Consider the following 23,858-nt stretch of genomic DNA (forward strand, 5'->3'; position numbering starts at 1 on the left):
GAGAAGGAGAGATGATACTTTTTTCCTTTTTCCTCACAGGTGAAATTTACTGTTGTAATTTACTAAAAGAAGTAATATGTGTGTTTGTGATTAATGCTGTCGGTCGAGGTGTCAAAACAATAATTACAATATGCAAAATGTAAATATGCAGCATATAAATACATCTTCAGGTGTATTTAGATTACAGGTGCAGATGTACTTGAGATTTTTTCACGTCTCCCTCGCTTTATCTGAAAACGGATTTAATCACATTTTCTTTCATCACATTTCCAACTAAGAAGAAGAATATACTGCTATTTGTCACACAGCTGTTTATTTTAGTTTTACTGATGTTATATGAGAATATTCAGCAGATTGACTCGAGGTCAAATGTTTTTGGTCGTCAGTACTGATTCTGGGTTTTGAGAAGTGTAGAATTTGGTGGGTAAAGGTCACTTTGGTCTAGTCGAGCACATTCAAGCAATTTCCAACAAACATACATATAAACACATAAAAGGGCTGTGCTATGAATAAAGACACAGCAGCTTTTTAAATTGTTTGGAAACCAAAAAGTTGAAGGAAAATTCTGTGATTGTTAATTAGCACATCCTTCAGCAACAGTCTAGCCACTTGAAATAGAGATTAAATCGTTTGATTGGTTATTTATGGTTGGTTTACACAGCTTGTGTATGCATGCGCAGCTGTGTATATCCACACGCGTGTGTGTGTGTGTGGGTGAATTGTGTTGCTTACATTGTTGAGATATACATTCCTTGTATGTGTCTGTGCATATACATGGCCAATAAATATAATATAGCTGTTTAATATAATATAACCATTTGGCTCATGGTACAGCCATCTGAAGTTGGAATTTTCACCTGGAATTCTCCCTCAAGTCGGACTTCCAACGTAGAGAGTCGAAGCGGTTCACTGCTGCATTGCTAACGATCTAACATAGCGACAGTGAACCGTAGTGAAACTGTAACATGGGTCTGCTGCTGTTGTCTATTTGTGACTCTCACACACACACACACAGAGCAGGTTTATCCATGACTGTGCTGCATGTGTGCTGTGGCTGCTGATGCATGAATGGTTCTTCTTTGCTAAGGAGCCAAACAAATCCCATTTTTCCCAAAGTTTCCAGCTTTACTGCTGGAACGCGCTCAGCTCAGGAGTGAGTTCACTCCGGGGTCCTGCATCTGAATCAAACATCAGATAACTTTGAACGTTTGGCTCATTATTCCCACAGACCTGCGTGGTAACGTGGCGATGTATAACACAGTGCAGTACTTCCTGTACGAAGCACCTTGCAGCAGCTGTTGGTGTGATTTGGCCGTATAGAAATGAACCTGATTCAAACTTGGACAAACAGACCGAACATATTAAATCTGTTCTTCGCGGTGCTTCAGGAGTTGACAGCCCTCTGTGTTTTACTTGAAGTGAAGTTGCAGTGGAGTCGTAGTAAGCCCCACTGAAGGACGACAAGCGTGTTCTGGCCTGGAGATCTGCAGATGGCCCCGCCCCTCCCTGAGCCCGGTTCTTTCTGTTAAGAGGGAGTTTTTCCTTCCCACTGTTGCTTGCTCAAAGGGTTGTTGTTGGGTTTTCTCTGTGTATTGTACAGTTTTTAACCTGCAGTCTAAAGCACCTGCAGGCAACTGCTGTTGTGCTAAAGAAGTAAAACTGAGCTTTGAGACAAAGGCACTGAAGCGAACACCAATGAGAGCACAGCATACTGGAGAGCAGATAATACCTCACAGGGTTGCTTAGACAACTGGAGCGTCAGTGAAGTCTGTCCATCAGAACTCGGTGAAGAGACATTTGATCCTTTTCTGATTTTCCTCCTCTTCAGTCAGCTGGACTCAAACATTGAGAATACTTCTGCGCTTCAGTCTTTTGATGGCGAGTGCCTTCATTTAGCATGCTCTCTCTCTCACACTCACACACACACACAGACACACACAGACTCACACTCACACACCCAGAGACGTGTGAGCGCTCTACTTCCTGCTTTTACCTGAAGCTTCTCCACATAGCTGTACACCTGCTCTGCGTTTGCCTGACGCTGGCGCTCAGACCTGCAGGCTGCCGTCTTCATTGCAGTTAATGTCCCTTTAAAAGTCCTCACACGCCACCTTTGTTCCAAACAGGAGTTATTTTTGCATCGTGAGAAGATATTCACCTTTCTGTTGCTGTTCGTTGCCTTGTTTACCTTCTCTTTGTACTTTTTATACCACCTGTTTCACTAGCATCAGAGTGCATGCCCGTGTTTTAGCCAATCAGAAGGGAGAAGCTACAGTGCCAGCGTGGTATTACCATGAATTCTCTCATTTCATGAGTAGATCAGAGTAGTAAGAATTTATCAATATTTGTGCAAACATGTCGGAACAATATCATCAGGAATATTCCTCCTGAATTAGGTCCTACTACGTTTACATTTTATTCGTACATTTTGAAGCCAAATGTAACTTTTGGCTCGCAGACAAAGCTAGCGCACACTACTCATTCACATAAATGATGTGAGCACAAATTCAGACGCACACACACACTCTGCACAAACACACACAGTGCATCTGTGGCTTTAGGCGAGCCTTCTAGGCAGGATTTTGCTATTGACCTTGACCAACGCGTGAGAGGAGCTGGGAATGCTGTGTGTTTCCAGAGAAGAGCTACGGGCGTGCGTGTGTGCGCACGTATGTGTGTGTAATTATTCTTATGAGGGCTACAGATGAATATGGTGGTAGAGGAAAACCCAGGAGATGAGGGGATGGCGCACACACACAGACACACACACACTTGATGGGATCTGTCCATCCTTTTTTTTCTGCGAGGCTGGAGCAGGGCCTACTTACACTGATTCTCATGTGGGTTAAATATGTGTGTGTTATTGTGCCTCATATATGCATCTGTTTGTCTGTGTGTGTGTGTGTGTGTGTGTGTGTGTGTGTGTGTGTGTGTGTGTGTGTGTGTGTGTGTGTGTGTGTGTGTGTGCACGCAGCATTGTGTCGGTATGCCATTACTGAATCTCATTTGCTACATTCCTCTTTGTTGCTGTTGAATCTACAGGGTAATGGATTTATTAAGTTTGTCTGGCAATACTGTGTGTGTGTGTGTGTGTGTGTGTGTGTGTGTGTGTGTGTGTGTGTGTGTGTGGGACATACATATTGTCTTTGTGTGTTTCTTCATCTGTGGATGTGTACTTTGCATTGATGTTGGTTTTGTGTGTACCGATGAGTGTGTGTGGGTGAATGTGTGCGTTTGCTTGGCTCCCTGTGTTGTGCTGTTAGTGTGTGTGTGTGTCCCAGGTTCTGCCGTCCGCTGAGATCAGATGAAAGGAAGGAGGCCTGTGACGGATCCACTCGTCTGAACGAGGGAATTCGACCTCCCCTTCTCTCTCTCTCCCCTTCTTTGTGACTCTACCTCGCTCACCCAGCCATGTTTCCATGTTACTGTCACTCTCCCCCAGTCTCTCTCTCTCCGTCTCCCCCCTTCATTCTCTTTCTCTCTGAGCATGTGACCCACTTTTACCACCCACGTCTCTCTCTCCCTCTCCCCGAGTCCCGTTAGGAGACGGTCTTCTGAGAACCAACCAGGGGACAGAGAGAGAGAGAGAAAAGAGCAGCAGAGCTGTGTGTGTGTCGCTCGTCCATACAGTATGTCATCACCCCCGTGATTGGGTGCCTAATGTGTTGGCAGCCTCCACATCAGAGCGAATAAGTGTTTGTAAATGGGCTCTGTCTCAGAGCGGCGGGTGAAGGCGTGGTCGAGGTACGCTGGCAGCTCCGACTCGGTCTTTGAGCCGCTGTCAGGCTAGCGCGGGGAAAGTGCGAGCTCCTTTTTGTCAGAGGCCCTGTGGGTGGTTATTCAGCACGAGTGGGGCTGCCTCGCTCGTTGTTTGTGTTTTTTGTGCTCCTGCCTTTGGTTCGGTCCCTCGCTGTGCGTGCTCACTTGATTGGTCATAACTGTATCAGAAAGCTTTTTTTCTTCTCACTTTAACATGGGAATGTGTCACTGGCAGTGGAAACATAATGACATGTTATACATGAATACAAATGCACAGCACAGGGTCCTGGCTCCTTCACACACCGACAGTGTGTATTCAGTAATGCTTCTCTAAACGTGAGCTCCGTGTATTGAATCTGAATATTTTCTGTTGTCACGTCTTTCAACGAGAACGTTCCACCTCGAGAGTTCAGCCACATTAGATTTGTTTTTAAACGAAGCCTAATTAACATTTCCAGCCTGTAGCAGAAACACACATAAGCAGCATAAAGTTTGAGATGTTCATAAATATACCTGAGTCGCTTAACCCTTTAAAGCCAGTCGGAGCAGCACGCTCCGTTTCACGTAACTATTTTTAAAACCCCGTAGAACTGGAACCGCGTAAGCTAGTGCAATACATTTTTTGCATATGAAACCGGAGGAGTTGTACTTACATCTTATGCCATCAGCTTGTCCTCGGCCACGGTTTCCTTCCACATAAAGCTTTGCAAAAACTGCATAAAAAGCACTTGCAGGAACAAAAACATAATATTCCAGAAACACGCTTTGCCGATCTGATCAGCTGTTCGTAACACTTCCGACGTTGAAACAGACGTCAGCACGAACTATCGCATGTCCGCCATTTCCTGCCTGAAACCGGAAGTGACGTCATTTTCGCGGAAAATGTAGTTTTTTACTTGTAGGCTTTAAAAGCCTATACTGGTGTTTTTATAAGTCATGTTTGACTTTTCTGAATAGTTTCTGGGATGCTTAGAACTCGAACTGCACTGCTGGAAATAGTTTATTTTGATGCACATGCTGTTTTCTTTGCAAATTTGCATCATAGGATTGTTTTTCGTTTTTCCTGCAGTATATACAAATTGGTGTATCTCAAAAATAAAACTATGACACTCAAAATAAATTTCCTATGGTGCGAAACTATTTTGTGCAACTTTTTTGTATTTAAAGTTTTGAGGGATAAACCTCTTAAATTTCTCCAAGTAGAAATATGGCGCCGCAGGAGGCGCCATAGGGGTCGGGTGCATTGTGTGCTGGGTGGCGGCCAGGAGCGGAGGCCCTGGCGGACTGACCCCCGGCTGCCAAGACTGGCAATAGGGACATGGAATGTCACCTCTCTGGTGGGGAAGGAGCCTGAGTTAGTGCGTGAGGTTGAGAGGTACTGGCTAGATATAGTCGGGCTCACCTCTACACATGGCTTGGGCTCTGGAACCAGTCTCCTGGAGAGGGGCTGGACTCTGTCTCAGTCTGGAGTTGCCCCTGGTGAGAGGCGGCGGGCTGGGGTGGGTATCCTAATATCCCCTCGGCTTGCTGCCGGTACGTTGGGGTTTTTCCCGGTGGACGAGAGGGTTTGTTCCCTGCGCCTTAGGTTCAGGGAACGGGTCCTGACTGTCATCTGCGCTTATGCGCTGAGTGGCAGTTCAGAGTACCCAGCCTTCTTAGAGTCCCTGGGGGGGGGGGGTGCTGGAGGGTGCTCCACCTGGAGACTCTGTTGTCCTGCTGGGAGACTTCAATGCTCACGTGGGTAACGACAGCGAGATCTGGAGGGGCGTGATTGGGAGGAACGGCCTCCCTGATCTGAACCCGAGCGGTGCTCTGTTATTGGACTTCTGTGCTAACCACAGTTTGGCCATAACAAACACCCTGTTCGAACATAAGAGTGTCCATAAGTGCACGTGGCACCAGGACGCTCTAGGCCGCAGGTCGATGATCGATTTTGTAATCGTATCAGCAGACCTGCGACCATATGTTCTGGACACTCGGGTAAAGAGAGGGGCTGAGCTGTCAACTGATCACCACCTGGTGGTGAGTTGGATCAGGTGGCGGGGGAGGACGCTGGACAGACCTGGTGCACCTAAACGCGTAGTGAGGGTGTGCTGGGAACGTCTAGCAGAGGCCCCAGTCCGCGAGATCTTCAACGCACACCTCCGGCAGAGCTTCAACAGCATTCCGAGGGAGACTGGGGACATTGAGTCCGAATGGACCATGTTCAGCGTCTCCATTGCCGAAGCTGCTGCATTGAGCTGCGGCCGCAAGGTGGTTGGTGCCTGCCGTGGTGGTAATCCCCGAACCAAATGGTGGACACCAGATAAGATAAGATAAGATAAGATAGAACTTTATTAATCCCTCGGGTGGGTTCCTCTGGGAAATTCGATTTCCAAAAAAGCACAGCACCGACAGAAGTTACAGAGTTACAGAATATTATATATATATGTACACACACACACACACACACACACACACACACACACACACACACACACACACATATATATATATATATAAATACAGAGACAATATAAATAAAATATACGAAGGGGATAAATAGAATAAATGGGAATAAAAAATAAAAAATAAAAATACAAGTGAATTGCACATTTCAAGTATTGAGGTCTATTGCACTGTTGACTATTTACAAAAGTATTGCACAAAAGGTATTGCACAGTGAGGTGAAGAGGCACTACAGCTTAGTTGTTCACCAGAGGTGAAGGGAGCCACCAGGCTGAAGAAGGAGTCCTATCGGGCTTGGTTAGCCTGTGGGACTCCGGAGGCAGCCGACAGGTATCGACAGGCCAAGCGGAATGCGGCTCGGGCAGTGGCTGAAGCAAAAACTCGGGTGTGGGAGGAGTTCGGAGAGGCCATGGAAAAAGACTTTCGGACTGCCTCGAAGAGATTCTGGCAAACCGTCAGACGTCTCAGGAGGGGAAAGCGGTGCTCTACCTGTACTGTGTATAGTGCTGGCGGAGCGCTGCTGACGTCGACTGAGAAAATTGTCAGGCGGTGGAAGGAATACTTCGAGGACCTCCTTAATCCCACTGACACGTCTTCCGAGGAGGAAGCAGAGTCTGGGGATGAGGGGAATGACCCGCCAATTTCCGGGGGCGAGGTCACTGAGGCAGTTAAACAACTCCTTGGTGGCAGAGCCCCTGGTGTTGATGAGGTCAGCCCCGAGTTCCTGAAGGCTCTGGACGTTGTAGGGCTGTCCTGGTTGACACGCCTCTGCAATGTTGCGTGGAGATCAGGGGCAGTACCTGTGGACTGGCAGACCGGGGTGGTGGTCCCCATCTTTAAGAAAGGGGACCGGAGGGTGTGTTCCAACTACAGGGGGATCACACTCCTCAGCCTCCCTGGGAAAGTCTATGCCAGGGTGCTGGAAAGGAGAGTTCGTCCGTTAGTCGAACCTCGGATACAGGAGGAACAATGCGGTTTTCGTCCTGGTCGCGGAACACTGGACCAGCTCTTTATCCTCTCCAAGATACTTGAGGGTGCATGGGAGTTTGCCCAACCAGTCTACATGTGTTTTGTGGACGTGGAGAAGGCATTCGACCGTGTCCCTCGGGGTGTCCTGTGGGAGGTGTTGCGGAATATGGGGTGTCTGGCCCATTGCTACGGGCCATTCGATCCCTATACAACCGTTGCAAGAGCTTGGTTCGCATTGCTGGCAATAAGTCGGACTCGTTCCCGGTGGGTGATGGGCTTCGCCAGGGCTGCCCTTTGTCTCCAGTTCTGTTCATAATTTTTATGGACAGGATTTCTAGGCGCAGCCAAGTGGCGGAGGGCTTTCGCTTTGGTGGCCTCAGAATCTCATCTGATTTTTGCAGATGATGTGGTTCTGTTGGCTTCATCGGGTGAGGGCCTCCAGCTCGCACTGGAACGGTTCGCAGCCGAGTGTGAAGCAGCGGGAATGAGGATCAGCACCTCCAAATCTGAGGCCATGGTTCTCAGCCGGAAAAGGGTGGAGTGCCCACTCCGGGTCGGGGATGAGTTCCTGCCCCAAGTGGAGGAGTTCAAGTATCTCGGGGTCTTGTTCGCGAGTGATGGGAGAAGGGAGCCGGAGATCGACAGACGGATTGGGGCTGCAGCTGCAGTAATGCACCGGTCCGTCGTGGTGAAGAGGGAGCTGAGTGTAAAAGCGAAGCTCTCAATTTACCGGTCGATCTACGTCCCTACCCTCACCTATGGCCACGAGCTGTGGGTAGTGACCGAAAGAACGAGATCGCGGATACAAGCGGCAGAAATGAGCTTCCTCCAAAGGGTGGCTGGCCTCTCCCTTAGAAGTTCGGTCATCCGGGAGGGGCTCAGAGTAGAGCAGCTGCTGCTCCACATCGAAAGGAGCCAGCTGAGGTGGTTCGGGCATCTGACAAGGATGCCCCCTGGGCGCCTCCTGGGTGAGGTGTTCCAGGCATGTCCCACCGGGAGGAGGCCCCGGGGCAGACCCAGGACACGCTGGAGAGATTATATCTCTCGGCTGGCCTGGGAACGCCTTGGTATTCCCCCGGACAAGCTGGAGGAGGTGGTTGGGGAGAGGGAGGTCTGGGCCTCTTTGCTTAGGCTGCTGCCCCCGCGACCCGGCCCCGGACAAAGCGGATGAAGATGGATGGATGGATAGAAATATATGTAAAACAAAAACGATTTTCAATTTTTTTGTAGTTTATGTAATCACTATGGACTTAATGCATACATATTATTAAAATCTGGGCTGTAATGGTTGTATTGATGTATAGCAACTTGAAATGCTCCCGGTAAAATAGTCAGATGTCAGATGTCTATTCATATTAATGTACAGAATTCACCCGCTTGCTGCTACTACTGCACATTCACCCAGTGTATATACTATATGTATGTGTGTGTATATATTTATATATATATATATATATATATATATATATATATATTAGTGCTGTCAAAATTATCGCGTTAATTGTTAAGATCAACGCGAAATGTTTAATGCATTAAAAAAATTTAACGCTGATTTTGTTTTTTTATTAATTTCCTGTAATCTAAGACCTTTAAATTCATGAGCACCTCTGGAGGAGGGGGCAACAGTGTGCTATGCTGGCGTTTGGCCTGACAGAAATGATTAGAAGAAGAAGAAGAAGAAGTGACACCATGCTACTATCTAGCTAACACTAGCTAACACACGCAAGCATGGACGAGGGCGGACTTTTGGGTGGAAAGTTTCTCTTTAAGAAGTTGCCTGATGGCTTGTTGGACAAAACGAGAGTAAGATGCACAATTTGCAACGCTGAATTCAAGTACTACAGAAGCAGTTCATCACTGGCGTATCACCTGAGAGCAAAACACCCAACTGAATCCACCTCTACGGGACCTCGCCAGTCTACGCTTCAGGAGTATGGTGCTTGTGGACGAATAACAAAAAATGTGAGAGAAAAGGTAACCAATTCCTTGGTTGTTTGGATAGCTAAAAACTGCCGACCAGTTAGCATAGTAGAAGATGATGGACTGAGAGAAGTCATTCGTGCTGCATCAGGAGATGAGTGTTACAATCTGCCCTCGAGAGGAACCATTGTGTCGAGACTGCACACTTTGTATGGGGACCAGAGGGCTCAGCAGTCCAGCAAGCTTGTGCAAGTAAGGAATGTCGCTCTCACCGGAGACCACTGGACTTCGGTGAACAACGATAATTACTTAAAATATAAAGAATAAAAAAATGTAATTGGAGCCAGGCTATTAATAAAGTAATTGAGATTAATCGCAATTAATAACCGAAAATTGTGAGATTAGTTAGTTAATTTTTTTTAATCTATTGACAGCACTAATATATATATATATATATATATATATATATATATATATATATATATATATATATATATATATATATATATTCTTCCTTGTATAACTATGCATGTGACAAATAAAGAACCTTGAACCTTGAACCAAAAAAGGCTCTACAGCATGTAAACATATAATATACGCTCTGGCGGCCTTGGTTCTATGGTAGGTCTTAAAGGGTTAATGAACACCTGTAGCCCTCTCCGTACACTGCCCCGCTGGTTTCTGTGCACTTGTACAGGGATGTAATTAAGCTCCCTTTTACACACACTTAAAAAACAATGGCTGACTTAAAGCAGTCCTGCCTGTCTGCTTCCCGTTGTACCTTTCTATTGAACAACAGTGACGAGAGATGAAAGGCTTTTTTTAATAAACGGTAGAAGCAGCGTCCCTGCTCTTCAGTGCAGGGTCACACATCTTCTTTCACAGCCTCGGGTTTATCATTCAGGCCTGTAGATGGTTACACATTTGTAATTTCTGCACCAATGTGCACGTTTTCTATATTTTAAGTGTAACACAGTTAAAAACCAGAATTCCTAATCCTTCGATAAAGTGTACTCCCACACCAACATCAGGAACTGTCCTACATTTATCTCCCTCTCGCCTCCCTGTCCTCCATCATTTGCCCGTGCAGGTCATGAGGGGATAGGGTCTCATTTGGTTTTCTGATAATGGATATGATCTGATAACTCCCATCGAGCCAAAAGCCAGCAAAATTGTCAGTCTTCTGTGGCCTAATTACCCGCTGCGATGGCCAGCAGCTTTCTAAGACAGCGAGACTCTTCTTAGGAACCACCGTACACCCTGTGTCACCATTGGACTAATGCATAAAAGCAAATTAGTGGCTCGATGTCAAACGAGGCTCTGATTGGCTCTCTTTTATGCCTGTGCACACAAAGTATCTGGGCTCCTGTTTGTCATCGGCCTGATCACAAGGAAACACGGCGACCTCACATCCAAACATCGTATTGGAAGTTTTCACACGTAGGAAAGAGAAAAAGGTGAACACGTGGAACACCTGGATCTGTTCTTGCTCCAGTTTGTTGTGGGAGAGGGAGGAACAGATGTGCTTTGAGGTTTAGCCGGCTTAGCGTGCCGAACACTTGACCTGCTATTCTTCTTCTTCTTTCTTACAGATTGTAGGAGTCTTTGTATTGCTGCCTCGTACTGCAGCTGTTACTGTATAAACGGGTATAAATGACTCACGCTCCACATCCTTTACATACTCACTGTGTATGTACCTGACAAAGAAGCTCAGGTAAAGGCATCTTTCCTATGTGTTAGGACATTAGTATTCACAATGTGTTGCCTTCCTGCCTGCTGCCCGCCACTCATTCCCCAGACAGCGAATCAGCCGGCGTTGATTAATTTCAGCCTATTAGCACCCCTCGTTCCCCTCCCCCAGCTCCGCCCAGGTTAAATCCCCGTGCACACCCACATGCACGCTTGCAGGCAGGGGGTGCTGCTGGGTGAGCGATGGCAGAGAGGTTGCCAGGGAGCCAGTTGTTGTCAGAATGATATTAATGAGTGCACCGCTCTGGCCCTGTGTGTGTGTGTGTGTGTGTGTGTGTGTGTGTGTGTGTGTGTGTGTGTGTGTGTGTTTACGTGCCTTTAATTTGGGTGTTGTTGTGCCCAGTAAAGGCAGGTCGAGTATGTGTGTTCTTATTGAGAGAGAGGTTTGTGTTTGCTGAGGGTGTGTGAGTGTTCAAACACGCTAACATATGTCCATACATGCTCGTAAAGCCTGTTTGTGTGTCTGTAGCTGTGTGCGATATCCAGCAATGCCATGGCCTGAGGGACGAGGGCTTGTGTGTGTGTGTGTGTGTGTGCACGCGCTCTGTGGAGGCCTGTCCTAGTTTCCTTCCCCTCACCAGGGAGCTGGAGGATCCAAGGACTGACGCACATCACCTGACAGCCGCCCCACTGCTCCACGGCCCTGCACTGTGGGTGTGTGTGTGTGAAGGAGATGGAGTGTCTGAATGTGTGTATGTGTCAGATGATTGTGTGTGTGATAGAAAGAGATGTGAAAATGTGTTAGGAAATCCATCAGTTTGAGCGTCATGGTACGTCTGTTAGTGTGTGTCTTTGTCTGTGTGCATGCAGACAGTCAGAGAGATGGAGAGAGTGAATTTTGGTGTAGTGATCCCTTGAGGTGTGTGTGTGTGTGTGTGTGTGTGTGTGTGTGTGTGTGTGTGTGTGTGTGTGTGTGTGTGTGTGTGTGTGTGTGTGTGTGTGCGCGCGCCTTTGGGATAGAGTTTAGAAAATGGTGTCAGATGAAGCTTGGAGACAACAGAGCTAAATGTGGTCCACTTAACCTTCGTATGGACTGTGTGTCTATGATGTAAACACACTGGACCTGCGTCACATGTTCGCAGTATCGTAGTCTTTGTACCATCGATGTGTCCACGGGCCTGGTGCTCACACGTGATGCTTTTCTCAAGAAGAATTTGCAGCATTTCCACCGACACAGACGAACATTTGGAGATTAGTTTTTGTGCTGCAAAGTTGGAGCTTAAAAACTTCACCAGGATCTCTGCGCGAAACATTTTCTACTCTCTTCGTCACTTATTCTCTTCTTATATTTCAGTGGTTTCAATGGTTCTGTGAAAGTTCATATTATGTTTAATACTGGGTATTAAACCTCCTGCAGATGAAGCGACTCCACTCCTCCGTCTCAGACTGCATCTGCTGGTAGATCTTTGTTTTGCTTTGATGACCTGCTGAGAGCTGCAGGTCTCGGATATCTTGCCAAAAAATCGTGTTGCATAACATAAATGTGAAGAAATCAGGCCTTTAGCTATTGTCCTGTTATCCTGTGAATGAAATTCATGTATCTGCATCTGTTCTTGTGATGAGCAGAACAGGTTCACCTGGTACACCTTACATTTTTAGCACCACCCAGGGTCGGGCCACCTTTAGAAAGACCATAAGCTGCTCGGGACTATAAGGCACATTAAGCGAAACAGAGCAGTCAGATAAATCAAACTTTATTCAACTCATTCTTCTTGCTTCCTCCTAGAGCTGGGCGATATGAGATTTTTTCATATCACGATATGTTTTTTTCATTTCAGGCGATAACGATATCTATCACGATATCAGCCAAATAACTATATTTGTAAGATTTAAATGTGCCGTTGCTCACAAGTAAAATGTGAAATAATCAGCAGCTTGTTTTTATTTAAATATTTATTTCCCATAATAAGTTCAACAGGGTAGATGTACTTAAGGAACATGAGACTTTTTCAGATAAATAAAGGCAAATATTGCAAACTACACAAAAGGCAGCCGCTAAAGCGTTTAAGTTTCAAAATAGAACAAACGAAACAGACTAAATTGTCAATTCCACTTAGAAACAAAATATTAATTCTAAAAATAAATCTTAGTTTGTTTTACAGAAGAACAGACAAAACTGACTAACTTTTGTCAATATCAAATAAACTGAGAACTAAAAGGAAATTCTCAATCTCTCCTTGTTGTATAGCTGAGCTTTTCAAACAGTTTTAACAGTTACTTTAGTCTGACAAAAGCCGAATGATGAATTAGCGTTTCCAGTCAGAGACTGAGGCTACGTCCACACGTACACGGGTATTTTTGAAAACGGAGATTTTCCGTTTTCGTTTTAAAAAATAATCCCGTCCACACATAAAGGGAGAAATGAAGGAAAACGCTGCTATGAACATGCCAAAGCAGCAGGTGGCGCTAGATTCCTAACCGTGCAGAAATGTTGGCCAATCAGAAGTCTAGAAGCCTCGGTGGGAAAAAGTAAACAAAGCTGGGGCATAGAAGCAGAACCGAGTCGTATGTGTGGAGGGACAGGAACTGTGTGTATATGTAAGCATTTAAACACTGCAGAGAGTAGAATTAACAGTATTGTAGAAATTCATTTCACCGAAACAATAACGTGGCGCACAGTGTGACGCATGCACCAGTTTATTGTATTTCCAGACTTGCTTTCGGCACAATTTACAGTGCAGCTACTCTGTTTTTTGTCAGACTTGAAATAGCCGAAATACCTTCACACTACGGAACTTCTATGGCTCTTCCGTTCGACAATCTCTCCGGCGTTGGAACCATCATCTGTTTTCTCTTCGGTCACGCTCGGTTGATTTTTCTAGTCGGCACACTCATTTCCTCCATTACCCGCTGGCTGCTTCCCAAACAAACACACGTGCGGCTTGGCACTTGTGCTGTAAGTTACAAGTCACGCGACGTGACGCTGCGGCTGTGATTGGTTCGGCTCTGCGCTACTTAATTTGGATTGGCTGACCTTTTTTTTTTTTTTTTTTTTTTTTGAGGACAAGAGCGGCGAGGTCTATCGCGATAGTTTAATTTCTCTATCGAGTAAAAGTTATATCACGATACATATCGTTATCGTTCTATCGCCCAGCTCTACTTCCTCCACTTCAATATTATTGAATATTGATTCATGAATGCTGTATTCTATCACAGCTGCTCTATTCCCATGTTGTTGCAGTATATTAAAGACTAACCTCGTATTGTGGATGGATTATCTCAGTTGTTCTCCTGACTGAAGTTTGGTCCGTTTACAGCATCCTGCCATCGATTGCATTTGTCCCTAACCATGAGGAACCTTCACGCTAACTTTTATCCAGTGGAAAAAAGTTAGCGTTCATCCTCCAGCTTCACTGTGTTTATGCTAACATAGCTGTGTAGCTAGCGGTCACGTAGCACATCATTATATACCAGCTAGCCCAACTTCAGTAACCCTACAAACGTCACTGCTGTTTAGTTTTCTGTCTTCATTTATGTTGGAAGTGATAACAGAGCTGTACGTTTGAATTTTTCAGAAATCTCTCAGTCAGAACATGCTATATCATGTTTAGGTAACTAGTGACACTAGTGAGCTAACTTCCTGCTAACTTCTAACTCTGTTAAATGTAATAAATCCTGTTTTCATGGATGCCTGGATGTTAAACTTAACTGTTACACCTGGTAAAGCAGCAACGCTGATGATTTTATTAAAGATGAAAGAATTTAGACAGTTTTTAACTCTCAGTGATGCTGCAGTGTTCGTTGACTTTGAGACATGAAGCGGACGGAGTTTAGGACCCAGATTACTCCCAGATTTATGAGCATCTTAGTCCGACAAATACGACAATAATGACGGCCGCTTGCATGTTCGACAAAAAAATTTGCTTTGGTGTGTATCTGACGGACGAAAGCTAAACCAGTGTCACACCACTGAAGTGGCACCATTTTTACAAACCAATTCTGGTTCATCCGTTTCACTCAACGATCCGGTTTCCCCCATCCCATTCTCCATTTCCGCCATGCTTTTTCGGCCATGTGCGTATGAAAACAAAGGCACTGCACATGCGTGTTTTACCCATATTCTATCGCAATTTTTTTTTTCTTTTGGATCTTTAGCATCAGAATTGTTGTCTTAAGGCCAAGAAAGATGCCAAGCGGATTTATTTTACCAAGTGGATCATCATGGCCTTGCCATATTGGTCCATTTGATTGACCTTTATTATAATTATGAATTTATTTTATTTTCAGTTGCTACAAACGGGACAGACATGACTGGGGGATAGGACAGGGGGAAAGAATGAAAGAAAGAGAGGGAGAGAAAGAAAACCAAAGGGGAGAAGAGACGGTGAGAAGGGGGGGAAGAAAGAAAGAAAAACAGAAGAGAAAGCAAACAACAAAGAGCAACATAATAAAAAAAAAAGCACCATCACAATAAACTAGCTAGCAGTAGATATCAATAGATACTAAATAATAAACGATATTGTGCAGCACATAAGATAGACAGCACACAATGTGCTTTGAGGCAGCAGCCAAGAAAGCTGTAGTCCGCGTCTGTGAACACCTGTGTGCATACCTGTGTGCATACCTGTGTGGATCAGCATGCTTGTATTCCAAAGGTTTCTCCATGTAACGATCTGCTAGGGAGTGTGGGGAGCCACAGCCCCGTCCTCCAGGGTATGAAGCAGGTATGGAGGAGATATTTTATTTTCTTATCATTGCCTAACACAATAAGAAAATAAATACCGCCATATCATACGTGAATGGTATGATATGGTGTGTGTGAATAAGACCAGAAAGATGGCGATCAACTCCAGAAAGAAGAGGATGGCGACACGACCTATGTCTGTCCTCAGACAGGAAGGTGATGTCGTGTCTGGGCCCAATGCTTGGATGTGCCCATCGAGAACTGAGAGACCGAAAAGGAACGAACAAGCTCTGATTTTTGAGGAAGCTGAGATCCTTCAGTGAGTTCTGCAAAATGTTGACAGGTTTTCTGTCACTGAGTTGTGGAAACTACGATGTACTCTGCTGTGATGTGCTGGGGAAGCAGCGTTGGAGCGGTGACACCAGCCGATACTTGGCATGAGCCATCAAGATTTAATTATATGTTTATATTATCCACTACTAAAGAAAATACACACAGTCACAGCAAGACTTCAGACACAAAACCCCGAGGCTTTCATTATTATATCTGGAGACTTTAACCATGCCACACTGGACTCTACTCTGGCTGCTTTTCACCAGTTTGTGAATTGTCCCACAAGGAGCAACAGGACAATTGACCTACTGTATGCTAATGTGAGAGATGCATACAGAGCCACCCCCCTCCCCCCACTAGGGAAGTCAGACCACAACCTGGTTTACCTACAGCCACAGTACACACCCCTCGTCCAAAGGCAGCCTGTCACAACGCGCTCCATCCGGAGATGGACCCCAGAAAAGGAGGATGCTCTGAGAGACTGCTATGACACCACAGACTGGGATGTGCTCCTGAGCCCACATGGTGAGGACATAGAGGGGGCGACACACTGTCTTACAGACTACCTCAACTTTTGTGTGGACACAGTCGCCCCTGCTAAGACGGTACGGTGTTATCCTAATAACAAACCGTGGGTAACACAGGAAGTCAAAGCTGTCCTCAACATGAAGAAGAAGGCTTTCAGGAGCAAAGTGAAGGAGGAGATGAAGGCAGCACAGCGGGAGGTGAAACGCTGCCTGAGGGAAGCAAAGGACACCTACAGGAGGAAGGTGGAGCAGAAGTTGGAGAGGAACAATATGAGGGAGGTCTGGAATGGTGTGAAAACCATCACAGGCCACAACACCAAGAAAAGCACAGTGGGGGGGACTGTGGAGAAGGCAAACGAACTCAACAACTTCTTCAACAGGTTTGACCAGCCCACAACCCCCCCACCCTCACCTTCACTACAGAGTCCTCTCCCCACTCTCCTGCCTCCCTCGCTTCCCCCCCTTCCTGACACCATGACACCCCCCTCCTCCAATCCCTCTCTCAGCAGCAAGACATCTCCCCCCCTCCCCTCCTCCCAAACATCTCCCAGTGTCACAGTGGATCAGGTCAGGAGGCAACTGAGGAAGCTTCGCCCCAGAAAGGCAGCAGGCCCAGACAAGGTGTGTCCTAGGATGCTTAAGGCGTGTGCTGCTGAACTTGGGGAGCCGCTACAACGAGTCTTCAACCTCAGTCTGCGACTGGGGAGAGTGCCCGCCCTATGGAAGACATCCTGCATCGTCCCGGTCCCCAAAAGGAACCGGCCCAATGAGCTGAATGACTTCCGACCGGTGGCACTGATGTCACATCTTATGAAGACTCTAGAGCGGCTCTTCCTCAACCTCCTCCGACCACAGGTACAACATGCCCAGGACCCACTACAGTTTGCATACAAGGCGGGTGTCGGAGTGGAGGATGCCATCCTGTACCTCCTACACAGAGCCCACTCACACCTGGATGGGGGAAAAGGCACGGTCAGGATCCTGTTTCTTGACTTTTCCAGTGCCTTTAACACCATCCGGCCCTGTATGCTTCAGGAAAAACTGAACAGGATGGAGGTGGACCCCTGCCTGGTGGCTTGGATCTCCGACTACCTCACCGACAGACCACAGTACGTCAGGCTGAAGGACATCACGTCTGACACTGTGGTCAGCAGCACAGGAGCACCACAGGGAACTGTGCTGTCCCCTCTTCTCTTCACCCTGTACACCTCTGACTTCTGCTACAACTCTGAATTATGCCACATTCAGAAGTTTGCAGATGACACGGCCATCATGGGGTGTATCTGGGATGATCAGGAAGAGGAGTACAGAAGTCTGGTGAGGAACTTTGTCGCATGGAGTCACACAAACCACCTGAAACTCAACACCTCAAAGACTAAGGAACTGGTTGTGGACTTCGGGAGGTCCAGAGAAGGTCCACTGCCAGTTCAGATAGAGGGGGAGGAGGTGGAGGTGGTCAACAAGTACAAGTACCTCGGGCTGTGGGTGGACAATAAACTGGACTGGTCATGCAACACAGAGCACCTGTATAAAAAAGCCCAAAGCCGACTGTACTTCCTCAGGAGGCTGAGGTCTTTTAACATCTGCAGGAAGCTCCTGAGGATGTTTTACCAGTCAGTGGTTGCTGGAGTACTTTTCTATGCTGTGGTGTGCTGGGGGAGCAGCACAGCAAAGAAGGACTCATGCAGGCTGGAGAAACTGATCAGGAGGGCTAGCTCTGTGGTCGGCATGAAGCTGGACACTCTGGTGACAGTGGCAGAGAAAAGGACATTAAAGAAACTGCTGGACATTATGAACAATGCTGGGCATCCTCTGCACACGGCCATAAACAATCAGAAGAGTCTGTTCAGTGACAGGTTGCTTCTCCCCAAGACAAGAACTAACAGACTTAAAAACTCCTTTGTCCCACACGCCATCAGACTGTTTAACTCCTCTCTGGAGGGGAGAGGGAGGGGTAACAGGAGGACAAAGGAGGGGGGAACAACTAAGCTGTAGTGCCTCTTCACCTCACTGTGCAATACCTTTTGTAAATAGTCAACAGTGCAATAGACTCCATACTTGAAATGTGCAATTCACTTGTATTTTTATTTTTTATTCCTATTTATTCTATTTATCCCCTTCGTATATTTTATTTATATTTGTCTCTGTATTTATATATGTGTGTGTGTGTGTGTGTGTGTGTGTGTGTGTGTGTGTGTGTGTGTGTGTGTATATATATAACAATTCTGTAACTGTAACTTCGGTCGTTGCTGTGCTTTTTTTGGAAATCGAATTTCCCAGAGGAACCCACCCGAGGGATTAATAAAGTTCTATCTTATCTTATCTTATCTTACTAAGAAACAATTAAAGGAACACTTTGAAAACACATCAGATGTCAGAGGGTCCTGCTGATCTCTGTGCTGATATGGACGGTGTTAGAAACTGGAGCATGCAGCGTCACTTACAGGAAAACGATCAACCTTCTGCACAAAGGGCTGAATTCAAAGGAACCCCCAAATCAACGTAAAGTAATGCAGCATAATGTTGCACCTCAACATGGTCCTCAGTAGTTCGTACGGCCCCGTGTGCTTCTGTGTGTGCCGATGTTGGGCCATGCTCCTGATGAGACTATGGATCTGACATCGAAGCATCATTCCCAGAGGGGATCTACCGGATTTGGGTCAGGCGAACACCGGGGCCAGTCGGCGTTATCAGGAACTGATCGCACTGTCTCGCCACATGAGGCCGGCGTTGTTGTGCACTCGGAGGAACCAGCAGCCACTGCACCAACGTAATGTTTGACAGTAGTTTAGGGATTTCATCCTGATACTTGACAGTAATCAGGATGCTGTTGTTCCTCAGTGAGTATGCTCAGTGCCTCCCCTACACCGTCACTGACCACATGCTGAACGAGGTTACGGGCATCCCCCACGCCTTATCAAGACCCATGTTTGCCACATGTGCTGGTGGCGGACCTGCCTGTTCTGGTATTACAGCAGCCAGGCTCCATGGCGCTGCACAGTGAACACAGGGCTCACTAGAGGATTTTGGGCTCATGAAGTCTTCTTTCTGATTGGTTGGTCAGAGACATTCACACCTGCTAGAAGTCCTTCTGTCAGGCTCTGGCAGTTCCTCCTGCTGTTCCTCCTTGGACAGAGGAGCAGATGTCCACTCTACTGATGGATCTTCTACAGTAACTGCCTTTCTCCTGGAATTTCCTCCATGCTCTCGAGACTGTGCCGGGAGATACAGCAAACCTTCTGCCAGTGGCATGTATGACTGAGCCATCTTGGAGCAGTTGGACAACATTTGCAGCCTTTGGAGGGTCCAGGTATCATGATACCAGCAGTGACCCTGACTCCTGTAAGAGCAGTCAGAGAAGATGACGAGGGGTAAAGTGACGTCACTGTAAAACCTCTTTGGAGGTTCCCCACCAATATCCTCGAAGTTTAACTGATTTGATGCTGAACTCTGGTTAAAATGTATTCCTTTGACTTTGTTTTTCAGCAGTACATTAAATATAATCTGTACAGACTTCCTGTTAAAGATGATTGTTTGAATCAAGCCGAGTATGTGGTTATCAGCGCACCAAACGACTCGTTCACAGCTGAAAGTTTTTCAAAACAATTTTCAACAACCAGCAAAGTCAAAGTCATTTAGAAGTTTCTACCATCTGCTTCTTTACAACTTTGATGGCGTCTATTTTTAGAAGGTGAAGGGTCACGTTTGACGATTCGTGAAATATCCATAATCACATATTCTAAATCTCGGGTGACCGCTTCAGTCCATATGAGAGGCTGATAGCATATTCATACTCAGGTCTACAGGCCTGTGTGCTTTATTAGAAAAAACTGTCATGAATATCTTATAGGCTCCTAATGCTGTGTGATACATTAGGATCTGGACACATTAAAGTTTTAAAGGCACATTAGATTGGCAATGACAGAAGGATTAGGAGAACGGCGTGGGGGGCGTGGCTGTAAAAGAAGAAGAAAGTGAGTTAAAAACATTACAGCGGTGGTTTATATTTGTGGCTTTATTTACTGAACGATGTCACGTTTCCTGCTTGAGCTGGCAGGTCACGCGAGCAAGGACCGCAAAGAAGGAAGCAAGGCGCCATTCAGAAGACCGCAAGTTTGTGGGAGACGCTTCTCGCTCACGTCGCGCGCTCTATGCTGCGCGCTCTATGCTGCGCGCTCTTTTTCAATAATATATTATCTCTGATCTTCAGTGCTGTTGGCTGGAGGCTTTCTCCCTTCTAATATTGCTGAATTGCAATAGAGTACTTTTAGTTAGTCCCTGTTCTTCCTCTTTAGTTGATACTGCTGACCTATGAGGTCTACCTCCCACCTGAAACAGCCCTTGTGTGTGTGCTGCTCGGTGCTGCGTCCGTGTCAGTGTTTCACATATGAGAGGTCATGACCCCGCAGCCTGGAGTACACTTGTCTTCATCTGATTACATATTAACAGCCTGGACACACGGGCGTGGTCGTTGTGGGCGACGGGTCCTTTGACCCTCGGTAAAAAGCGACGCGTTCTCCCAGCGGACACCCCCCCTTCATTAATACAGACACCCACTGTCTGTCTGTATTTGCCTGTCGGCCCAGCAGTGTCAGGTGTTTCTGTGTCGTCCTCAGGTAAACGGCTCCAGGAGTGGGTGTGTGTGATCCTGTGCCTCTTTCTTTTCATCATCAACTTCTCTTTCCTCCTCCTGCACTTCTCCACCGTTCACATCTACAAGATCGTCCTCGGCATCGGTAAGCTGACACTCACACGAAGTCACTAAACTGTGATGGCTGGGATTTTGTATGTAAATGCTAATAATCATTTTCATGAGTTCATGTACACCTCTAATCAAGTTTTTGTAATTCTCTGTCCACGCCTGCATTTATGTAACAGTCCTCGGAATAGTGACGGCAGATTTTGCATCGGGGATTGTGCACTGGGGAGCAGATACCTGGGGGTCGGTGGACATCCCTGTTATTGGGAAGGTACGCACGCACGCACGCACGCACGCAGGCAGGCAGGCTGTATCAAACACCTTTGAATAATTTCACATCAAATCAAGTTCATTTTCCTGCCAACCGAACTCTGAATCAGGTGTGCAGCAGTCTCACTAGTGTCGGTTCTGCTTTGCCTCTGTCAGACAGGCGGGTCGCTGACCAGCTGGTAACCACTGGTCACCTGGAAAGTGTGTAATCACTGACTAGTTGTTGCTGGCTGTCTCTGTGAAATCAATTGGTAAAGCTCCATTTCTGCAGGCCTACAGGCTGGTCAGAGAGACTGGTTGCACTGGAAAGCTCCTGGTCATTGATTTGGTTTGTCTGCAGACATTTACAACCAACTCCCCAAACGTCTGAGACCCTTTTAAACCCCTCGTAGTTCAACCCAAGCAATCACTGCAATGGTTTTGATACAGCAGCTGCTTTGTCACCAACTTTGGCTTCTTAAGTTTCTTCAGTCAAGGTAAGTTTAGCAGATCACATGGTTCATTCGATTGCTTCTGAGTGTTATGCAAACATTTTCCCTTCATCATTCTTTTTTCCCTCAACATAGAAGGACAAAGTCAAACTGTTCATCTTACAGCCGACTGTTTACTTTTTCCAAGCTTGGTTGTTAAATCTCGTCCTCTCTTATTTTGAGCTCCGCACTTTAAACAGAGAAGGAAGATTAATGTCTGCTCTTCAAAAGAAATACAAGTCGTATGTCCCAAACACCAAAATATTCTAGTAGTAGCAGCAGCAGTAGTATTACTAGTAGTGACATATATTTTTGTATCTTTAGTGACCTTTCAGAACACAAAGGTCAAATGGCCCAGTGTCAGGTTATTTGGGCCTACTGTCAAAAATACCTGTATCAGCGCCACCTGTGCACACTTTTGGAAACAAGTTTTGGCATTTTTAATATTTATTTTTTCATTAATCGAGAAGTACCACACAGTTACAGTTCTTATTAGTGGACAGTCCACCTAGCTCTGTCCTTCGCCTGTTCCCCCGCTGGCTGACTCCCTGCTGTGAGTCCACAGTCTCATCGTGCTTCTTGTACAGTCTTGGTGACTGCAGCGGGTGACTGCAGGCGGGTGACTGCAGGCGGGTGACTGCAGGCGGGTGACTGCAGTGCTTTTCCTGCACTTTAAATGCACTCTGAGCTGGAAGGCCACTGCAGCTGATACCTGCAGCAGGTGGAGAATGGGTTCATGTCCTGCTGACTGAACTGGAGCGTCTGTGGGATGAGAGCGGCACTGACGAGGCAGCTGATGTCATTTTCATTTATTTTATTTGTTTGTCAGAAAGCGCCTGGTATTTGAAATGAGTGCAGAAGAGCACCTTTATAAATGATAGTATTTTAAAAAAGCCTTTTTTAAAAACACGTCCATCCTCAGATCCATTATTTTTGCATCGTTCTTGCTTTGGTACAGTTTTCCTGAATAATCCCAGCGAGCCAGATGGGACGGGTTTCTTTGGTTTTTACAGTTGGAGGTTTTGTTAAAAGTTGGTGTCTTCGCTTTCCTGGGACTGCATCACCGTGGTAGCAGTCGCCCCCGTCCCCACAGCTTTGCACTTCCGTAGTGATCTGAAGCTAAATGTCAGTGTAACACAAAGCGATTTCCCTGTAGGCAGTAATGTCCACTGCACTCACACACGCGCACACACGGGGTCACATGTGAACAGTCTCACCTTGAATATTGACGACCTTTCAGCGCACAGTGCACATACAGTATGCACATATTTATGTGGCTGCGTTACAGTAATCCACACACTCCTCTCAGCCAATTAGAGTAAAGGTTATCCTCATTTCATCCAATTAAAATCAGTATGATCCGGTGCAGCATGCAGATTGGTTCATGTGAACTTTGATTAATGGCGTGTGAATTTAGTGAGTGGAAGTGTGGGAGCGTTTCATCTACTGTTCCTTGTATTTATGAATTATTCATATATAAATAATGTGTGAAAAATGGAAGCTGATGTGTGAAGCATCCCTGTAAGAACCGTAGGCATTAATCACACTGTCCCACATGTTATCACTACATCATTAATAATAATTTGATATTGTTCACACTTTGATTGCAGTTCACACCATTTGTTACTTTGACTGAAAAACTGCAAACATATGCAAACGTGTTTTATTTACAAATACTTATTATCATAGTTAAATATGACCGCAAACACCAGAATCACCTTAACACCTGTAATGCAATTTGTAGTATTTTTGTAGTACAAGACAGTATTTGCTGTACTTGACTGATATTATAACGACTTAGAGATTCTAATGTGATTCAAACAACATTATATAAACACGTCTCCAGCGTGATGCATGCATGTCATTCATTGTTTCCTCGTTGTCTTTCTGAGCTTTGTGTTAAACATGATGACACGTGCAGGCTGTCACACCTCATCACTACAGTGCTGCATTTGTAGACTGTTGTGTTGCAGCTCCTTATTTTTGCATGGTTGGCTACCAGCTCGTGAGTGTAACAGCTTGGAGGCTGGCTGTGTAGAGCGCTGTCGTCTATCAGTGCAGTGCACGCGAAGGAATGAATGATGTTTGTT

General features: G+C 46.1%; 1 protein-coding gene across 1 annotated transcript in view; it reads left to right on the forward strand.

The window, feature by feature from the left end:
- The window catches only part of peds1a (plasmanylethanolamine desaturase 1a), a 56,676-nt gene that overhangs the window by 13,355 nt on the left and 19,463 nt on the right, over positions 1-23,858 (forward strand). Inside the window, exons 2-3 of the mRNA XM_026176818.2 lie at positions 20,946-21,065; positions 21,208-21,299. Coding sequence (XP_026032603.1) covers positions 20,946-21,065; positions 21,208-21,299 — 212 coding nt within the window. The remainder of the gene's footprint in view (positions 1-20,945; positions 21,066-21,207; positions 21,300-23,858) is intronic.

This window comes from Astatotilapia calliptera, chromosome 7 (genome assembly GCF_964374335.1).
Source record: "Astatotilapia calliptera chromosome 7, fAstCal68.1, whole genome shotgun sequence".
In the NCBI taxonomy this organism is placed as follows: domain Eukaryota; kingdom Metazoa; phylum Chordata; class Actinopteri; order Cichliformes; family Cichlidae; genus Astatotilapia; species Astatotilapia calliptera.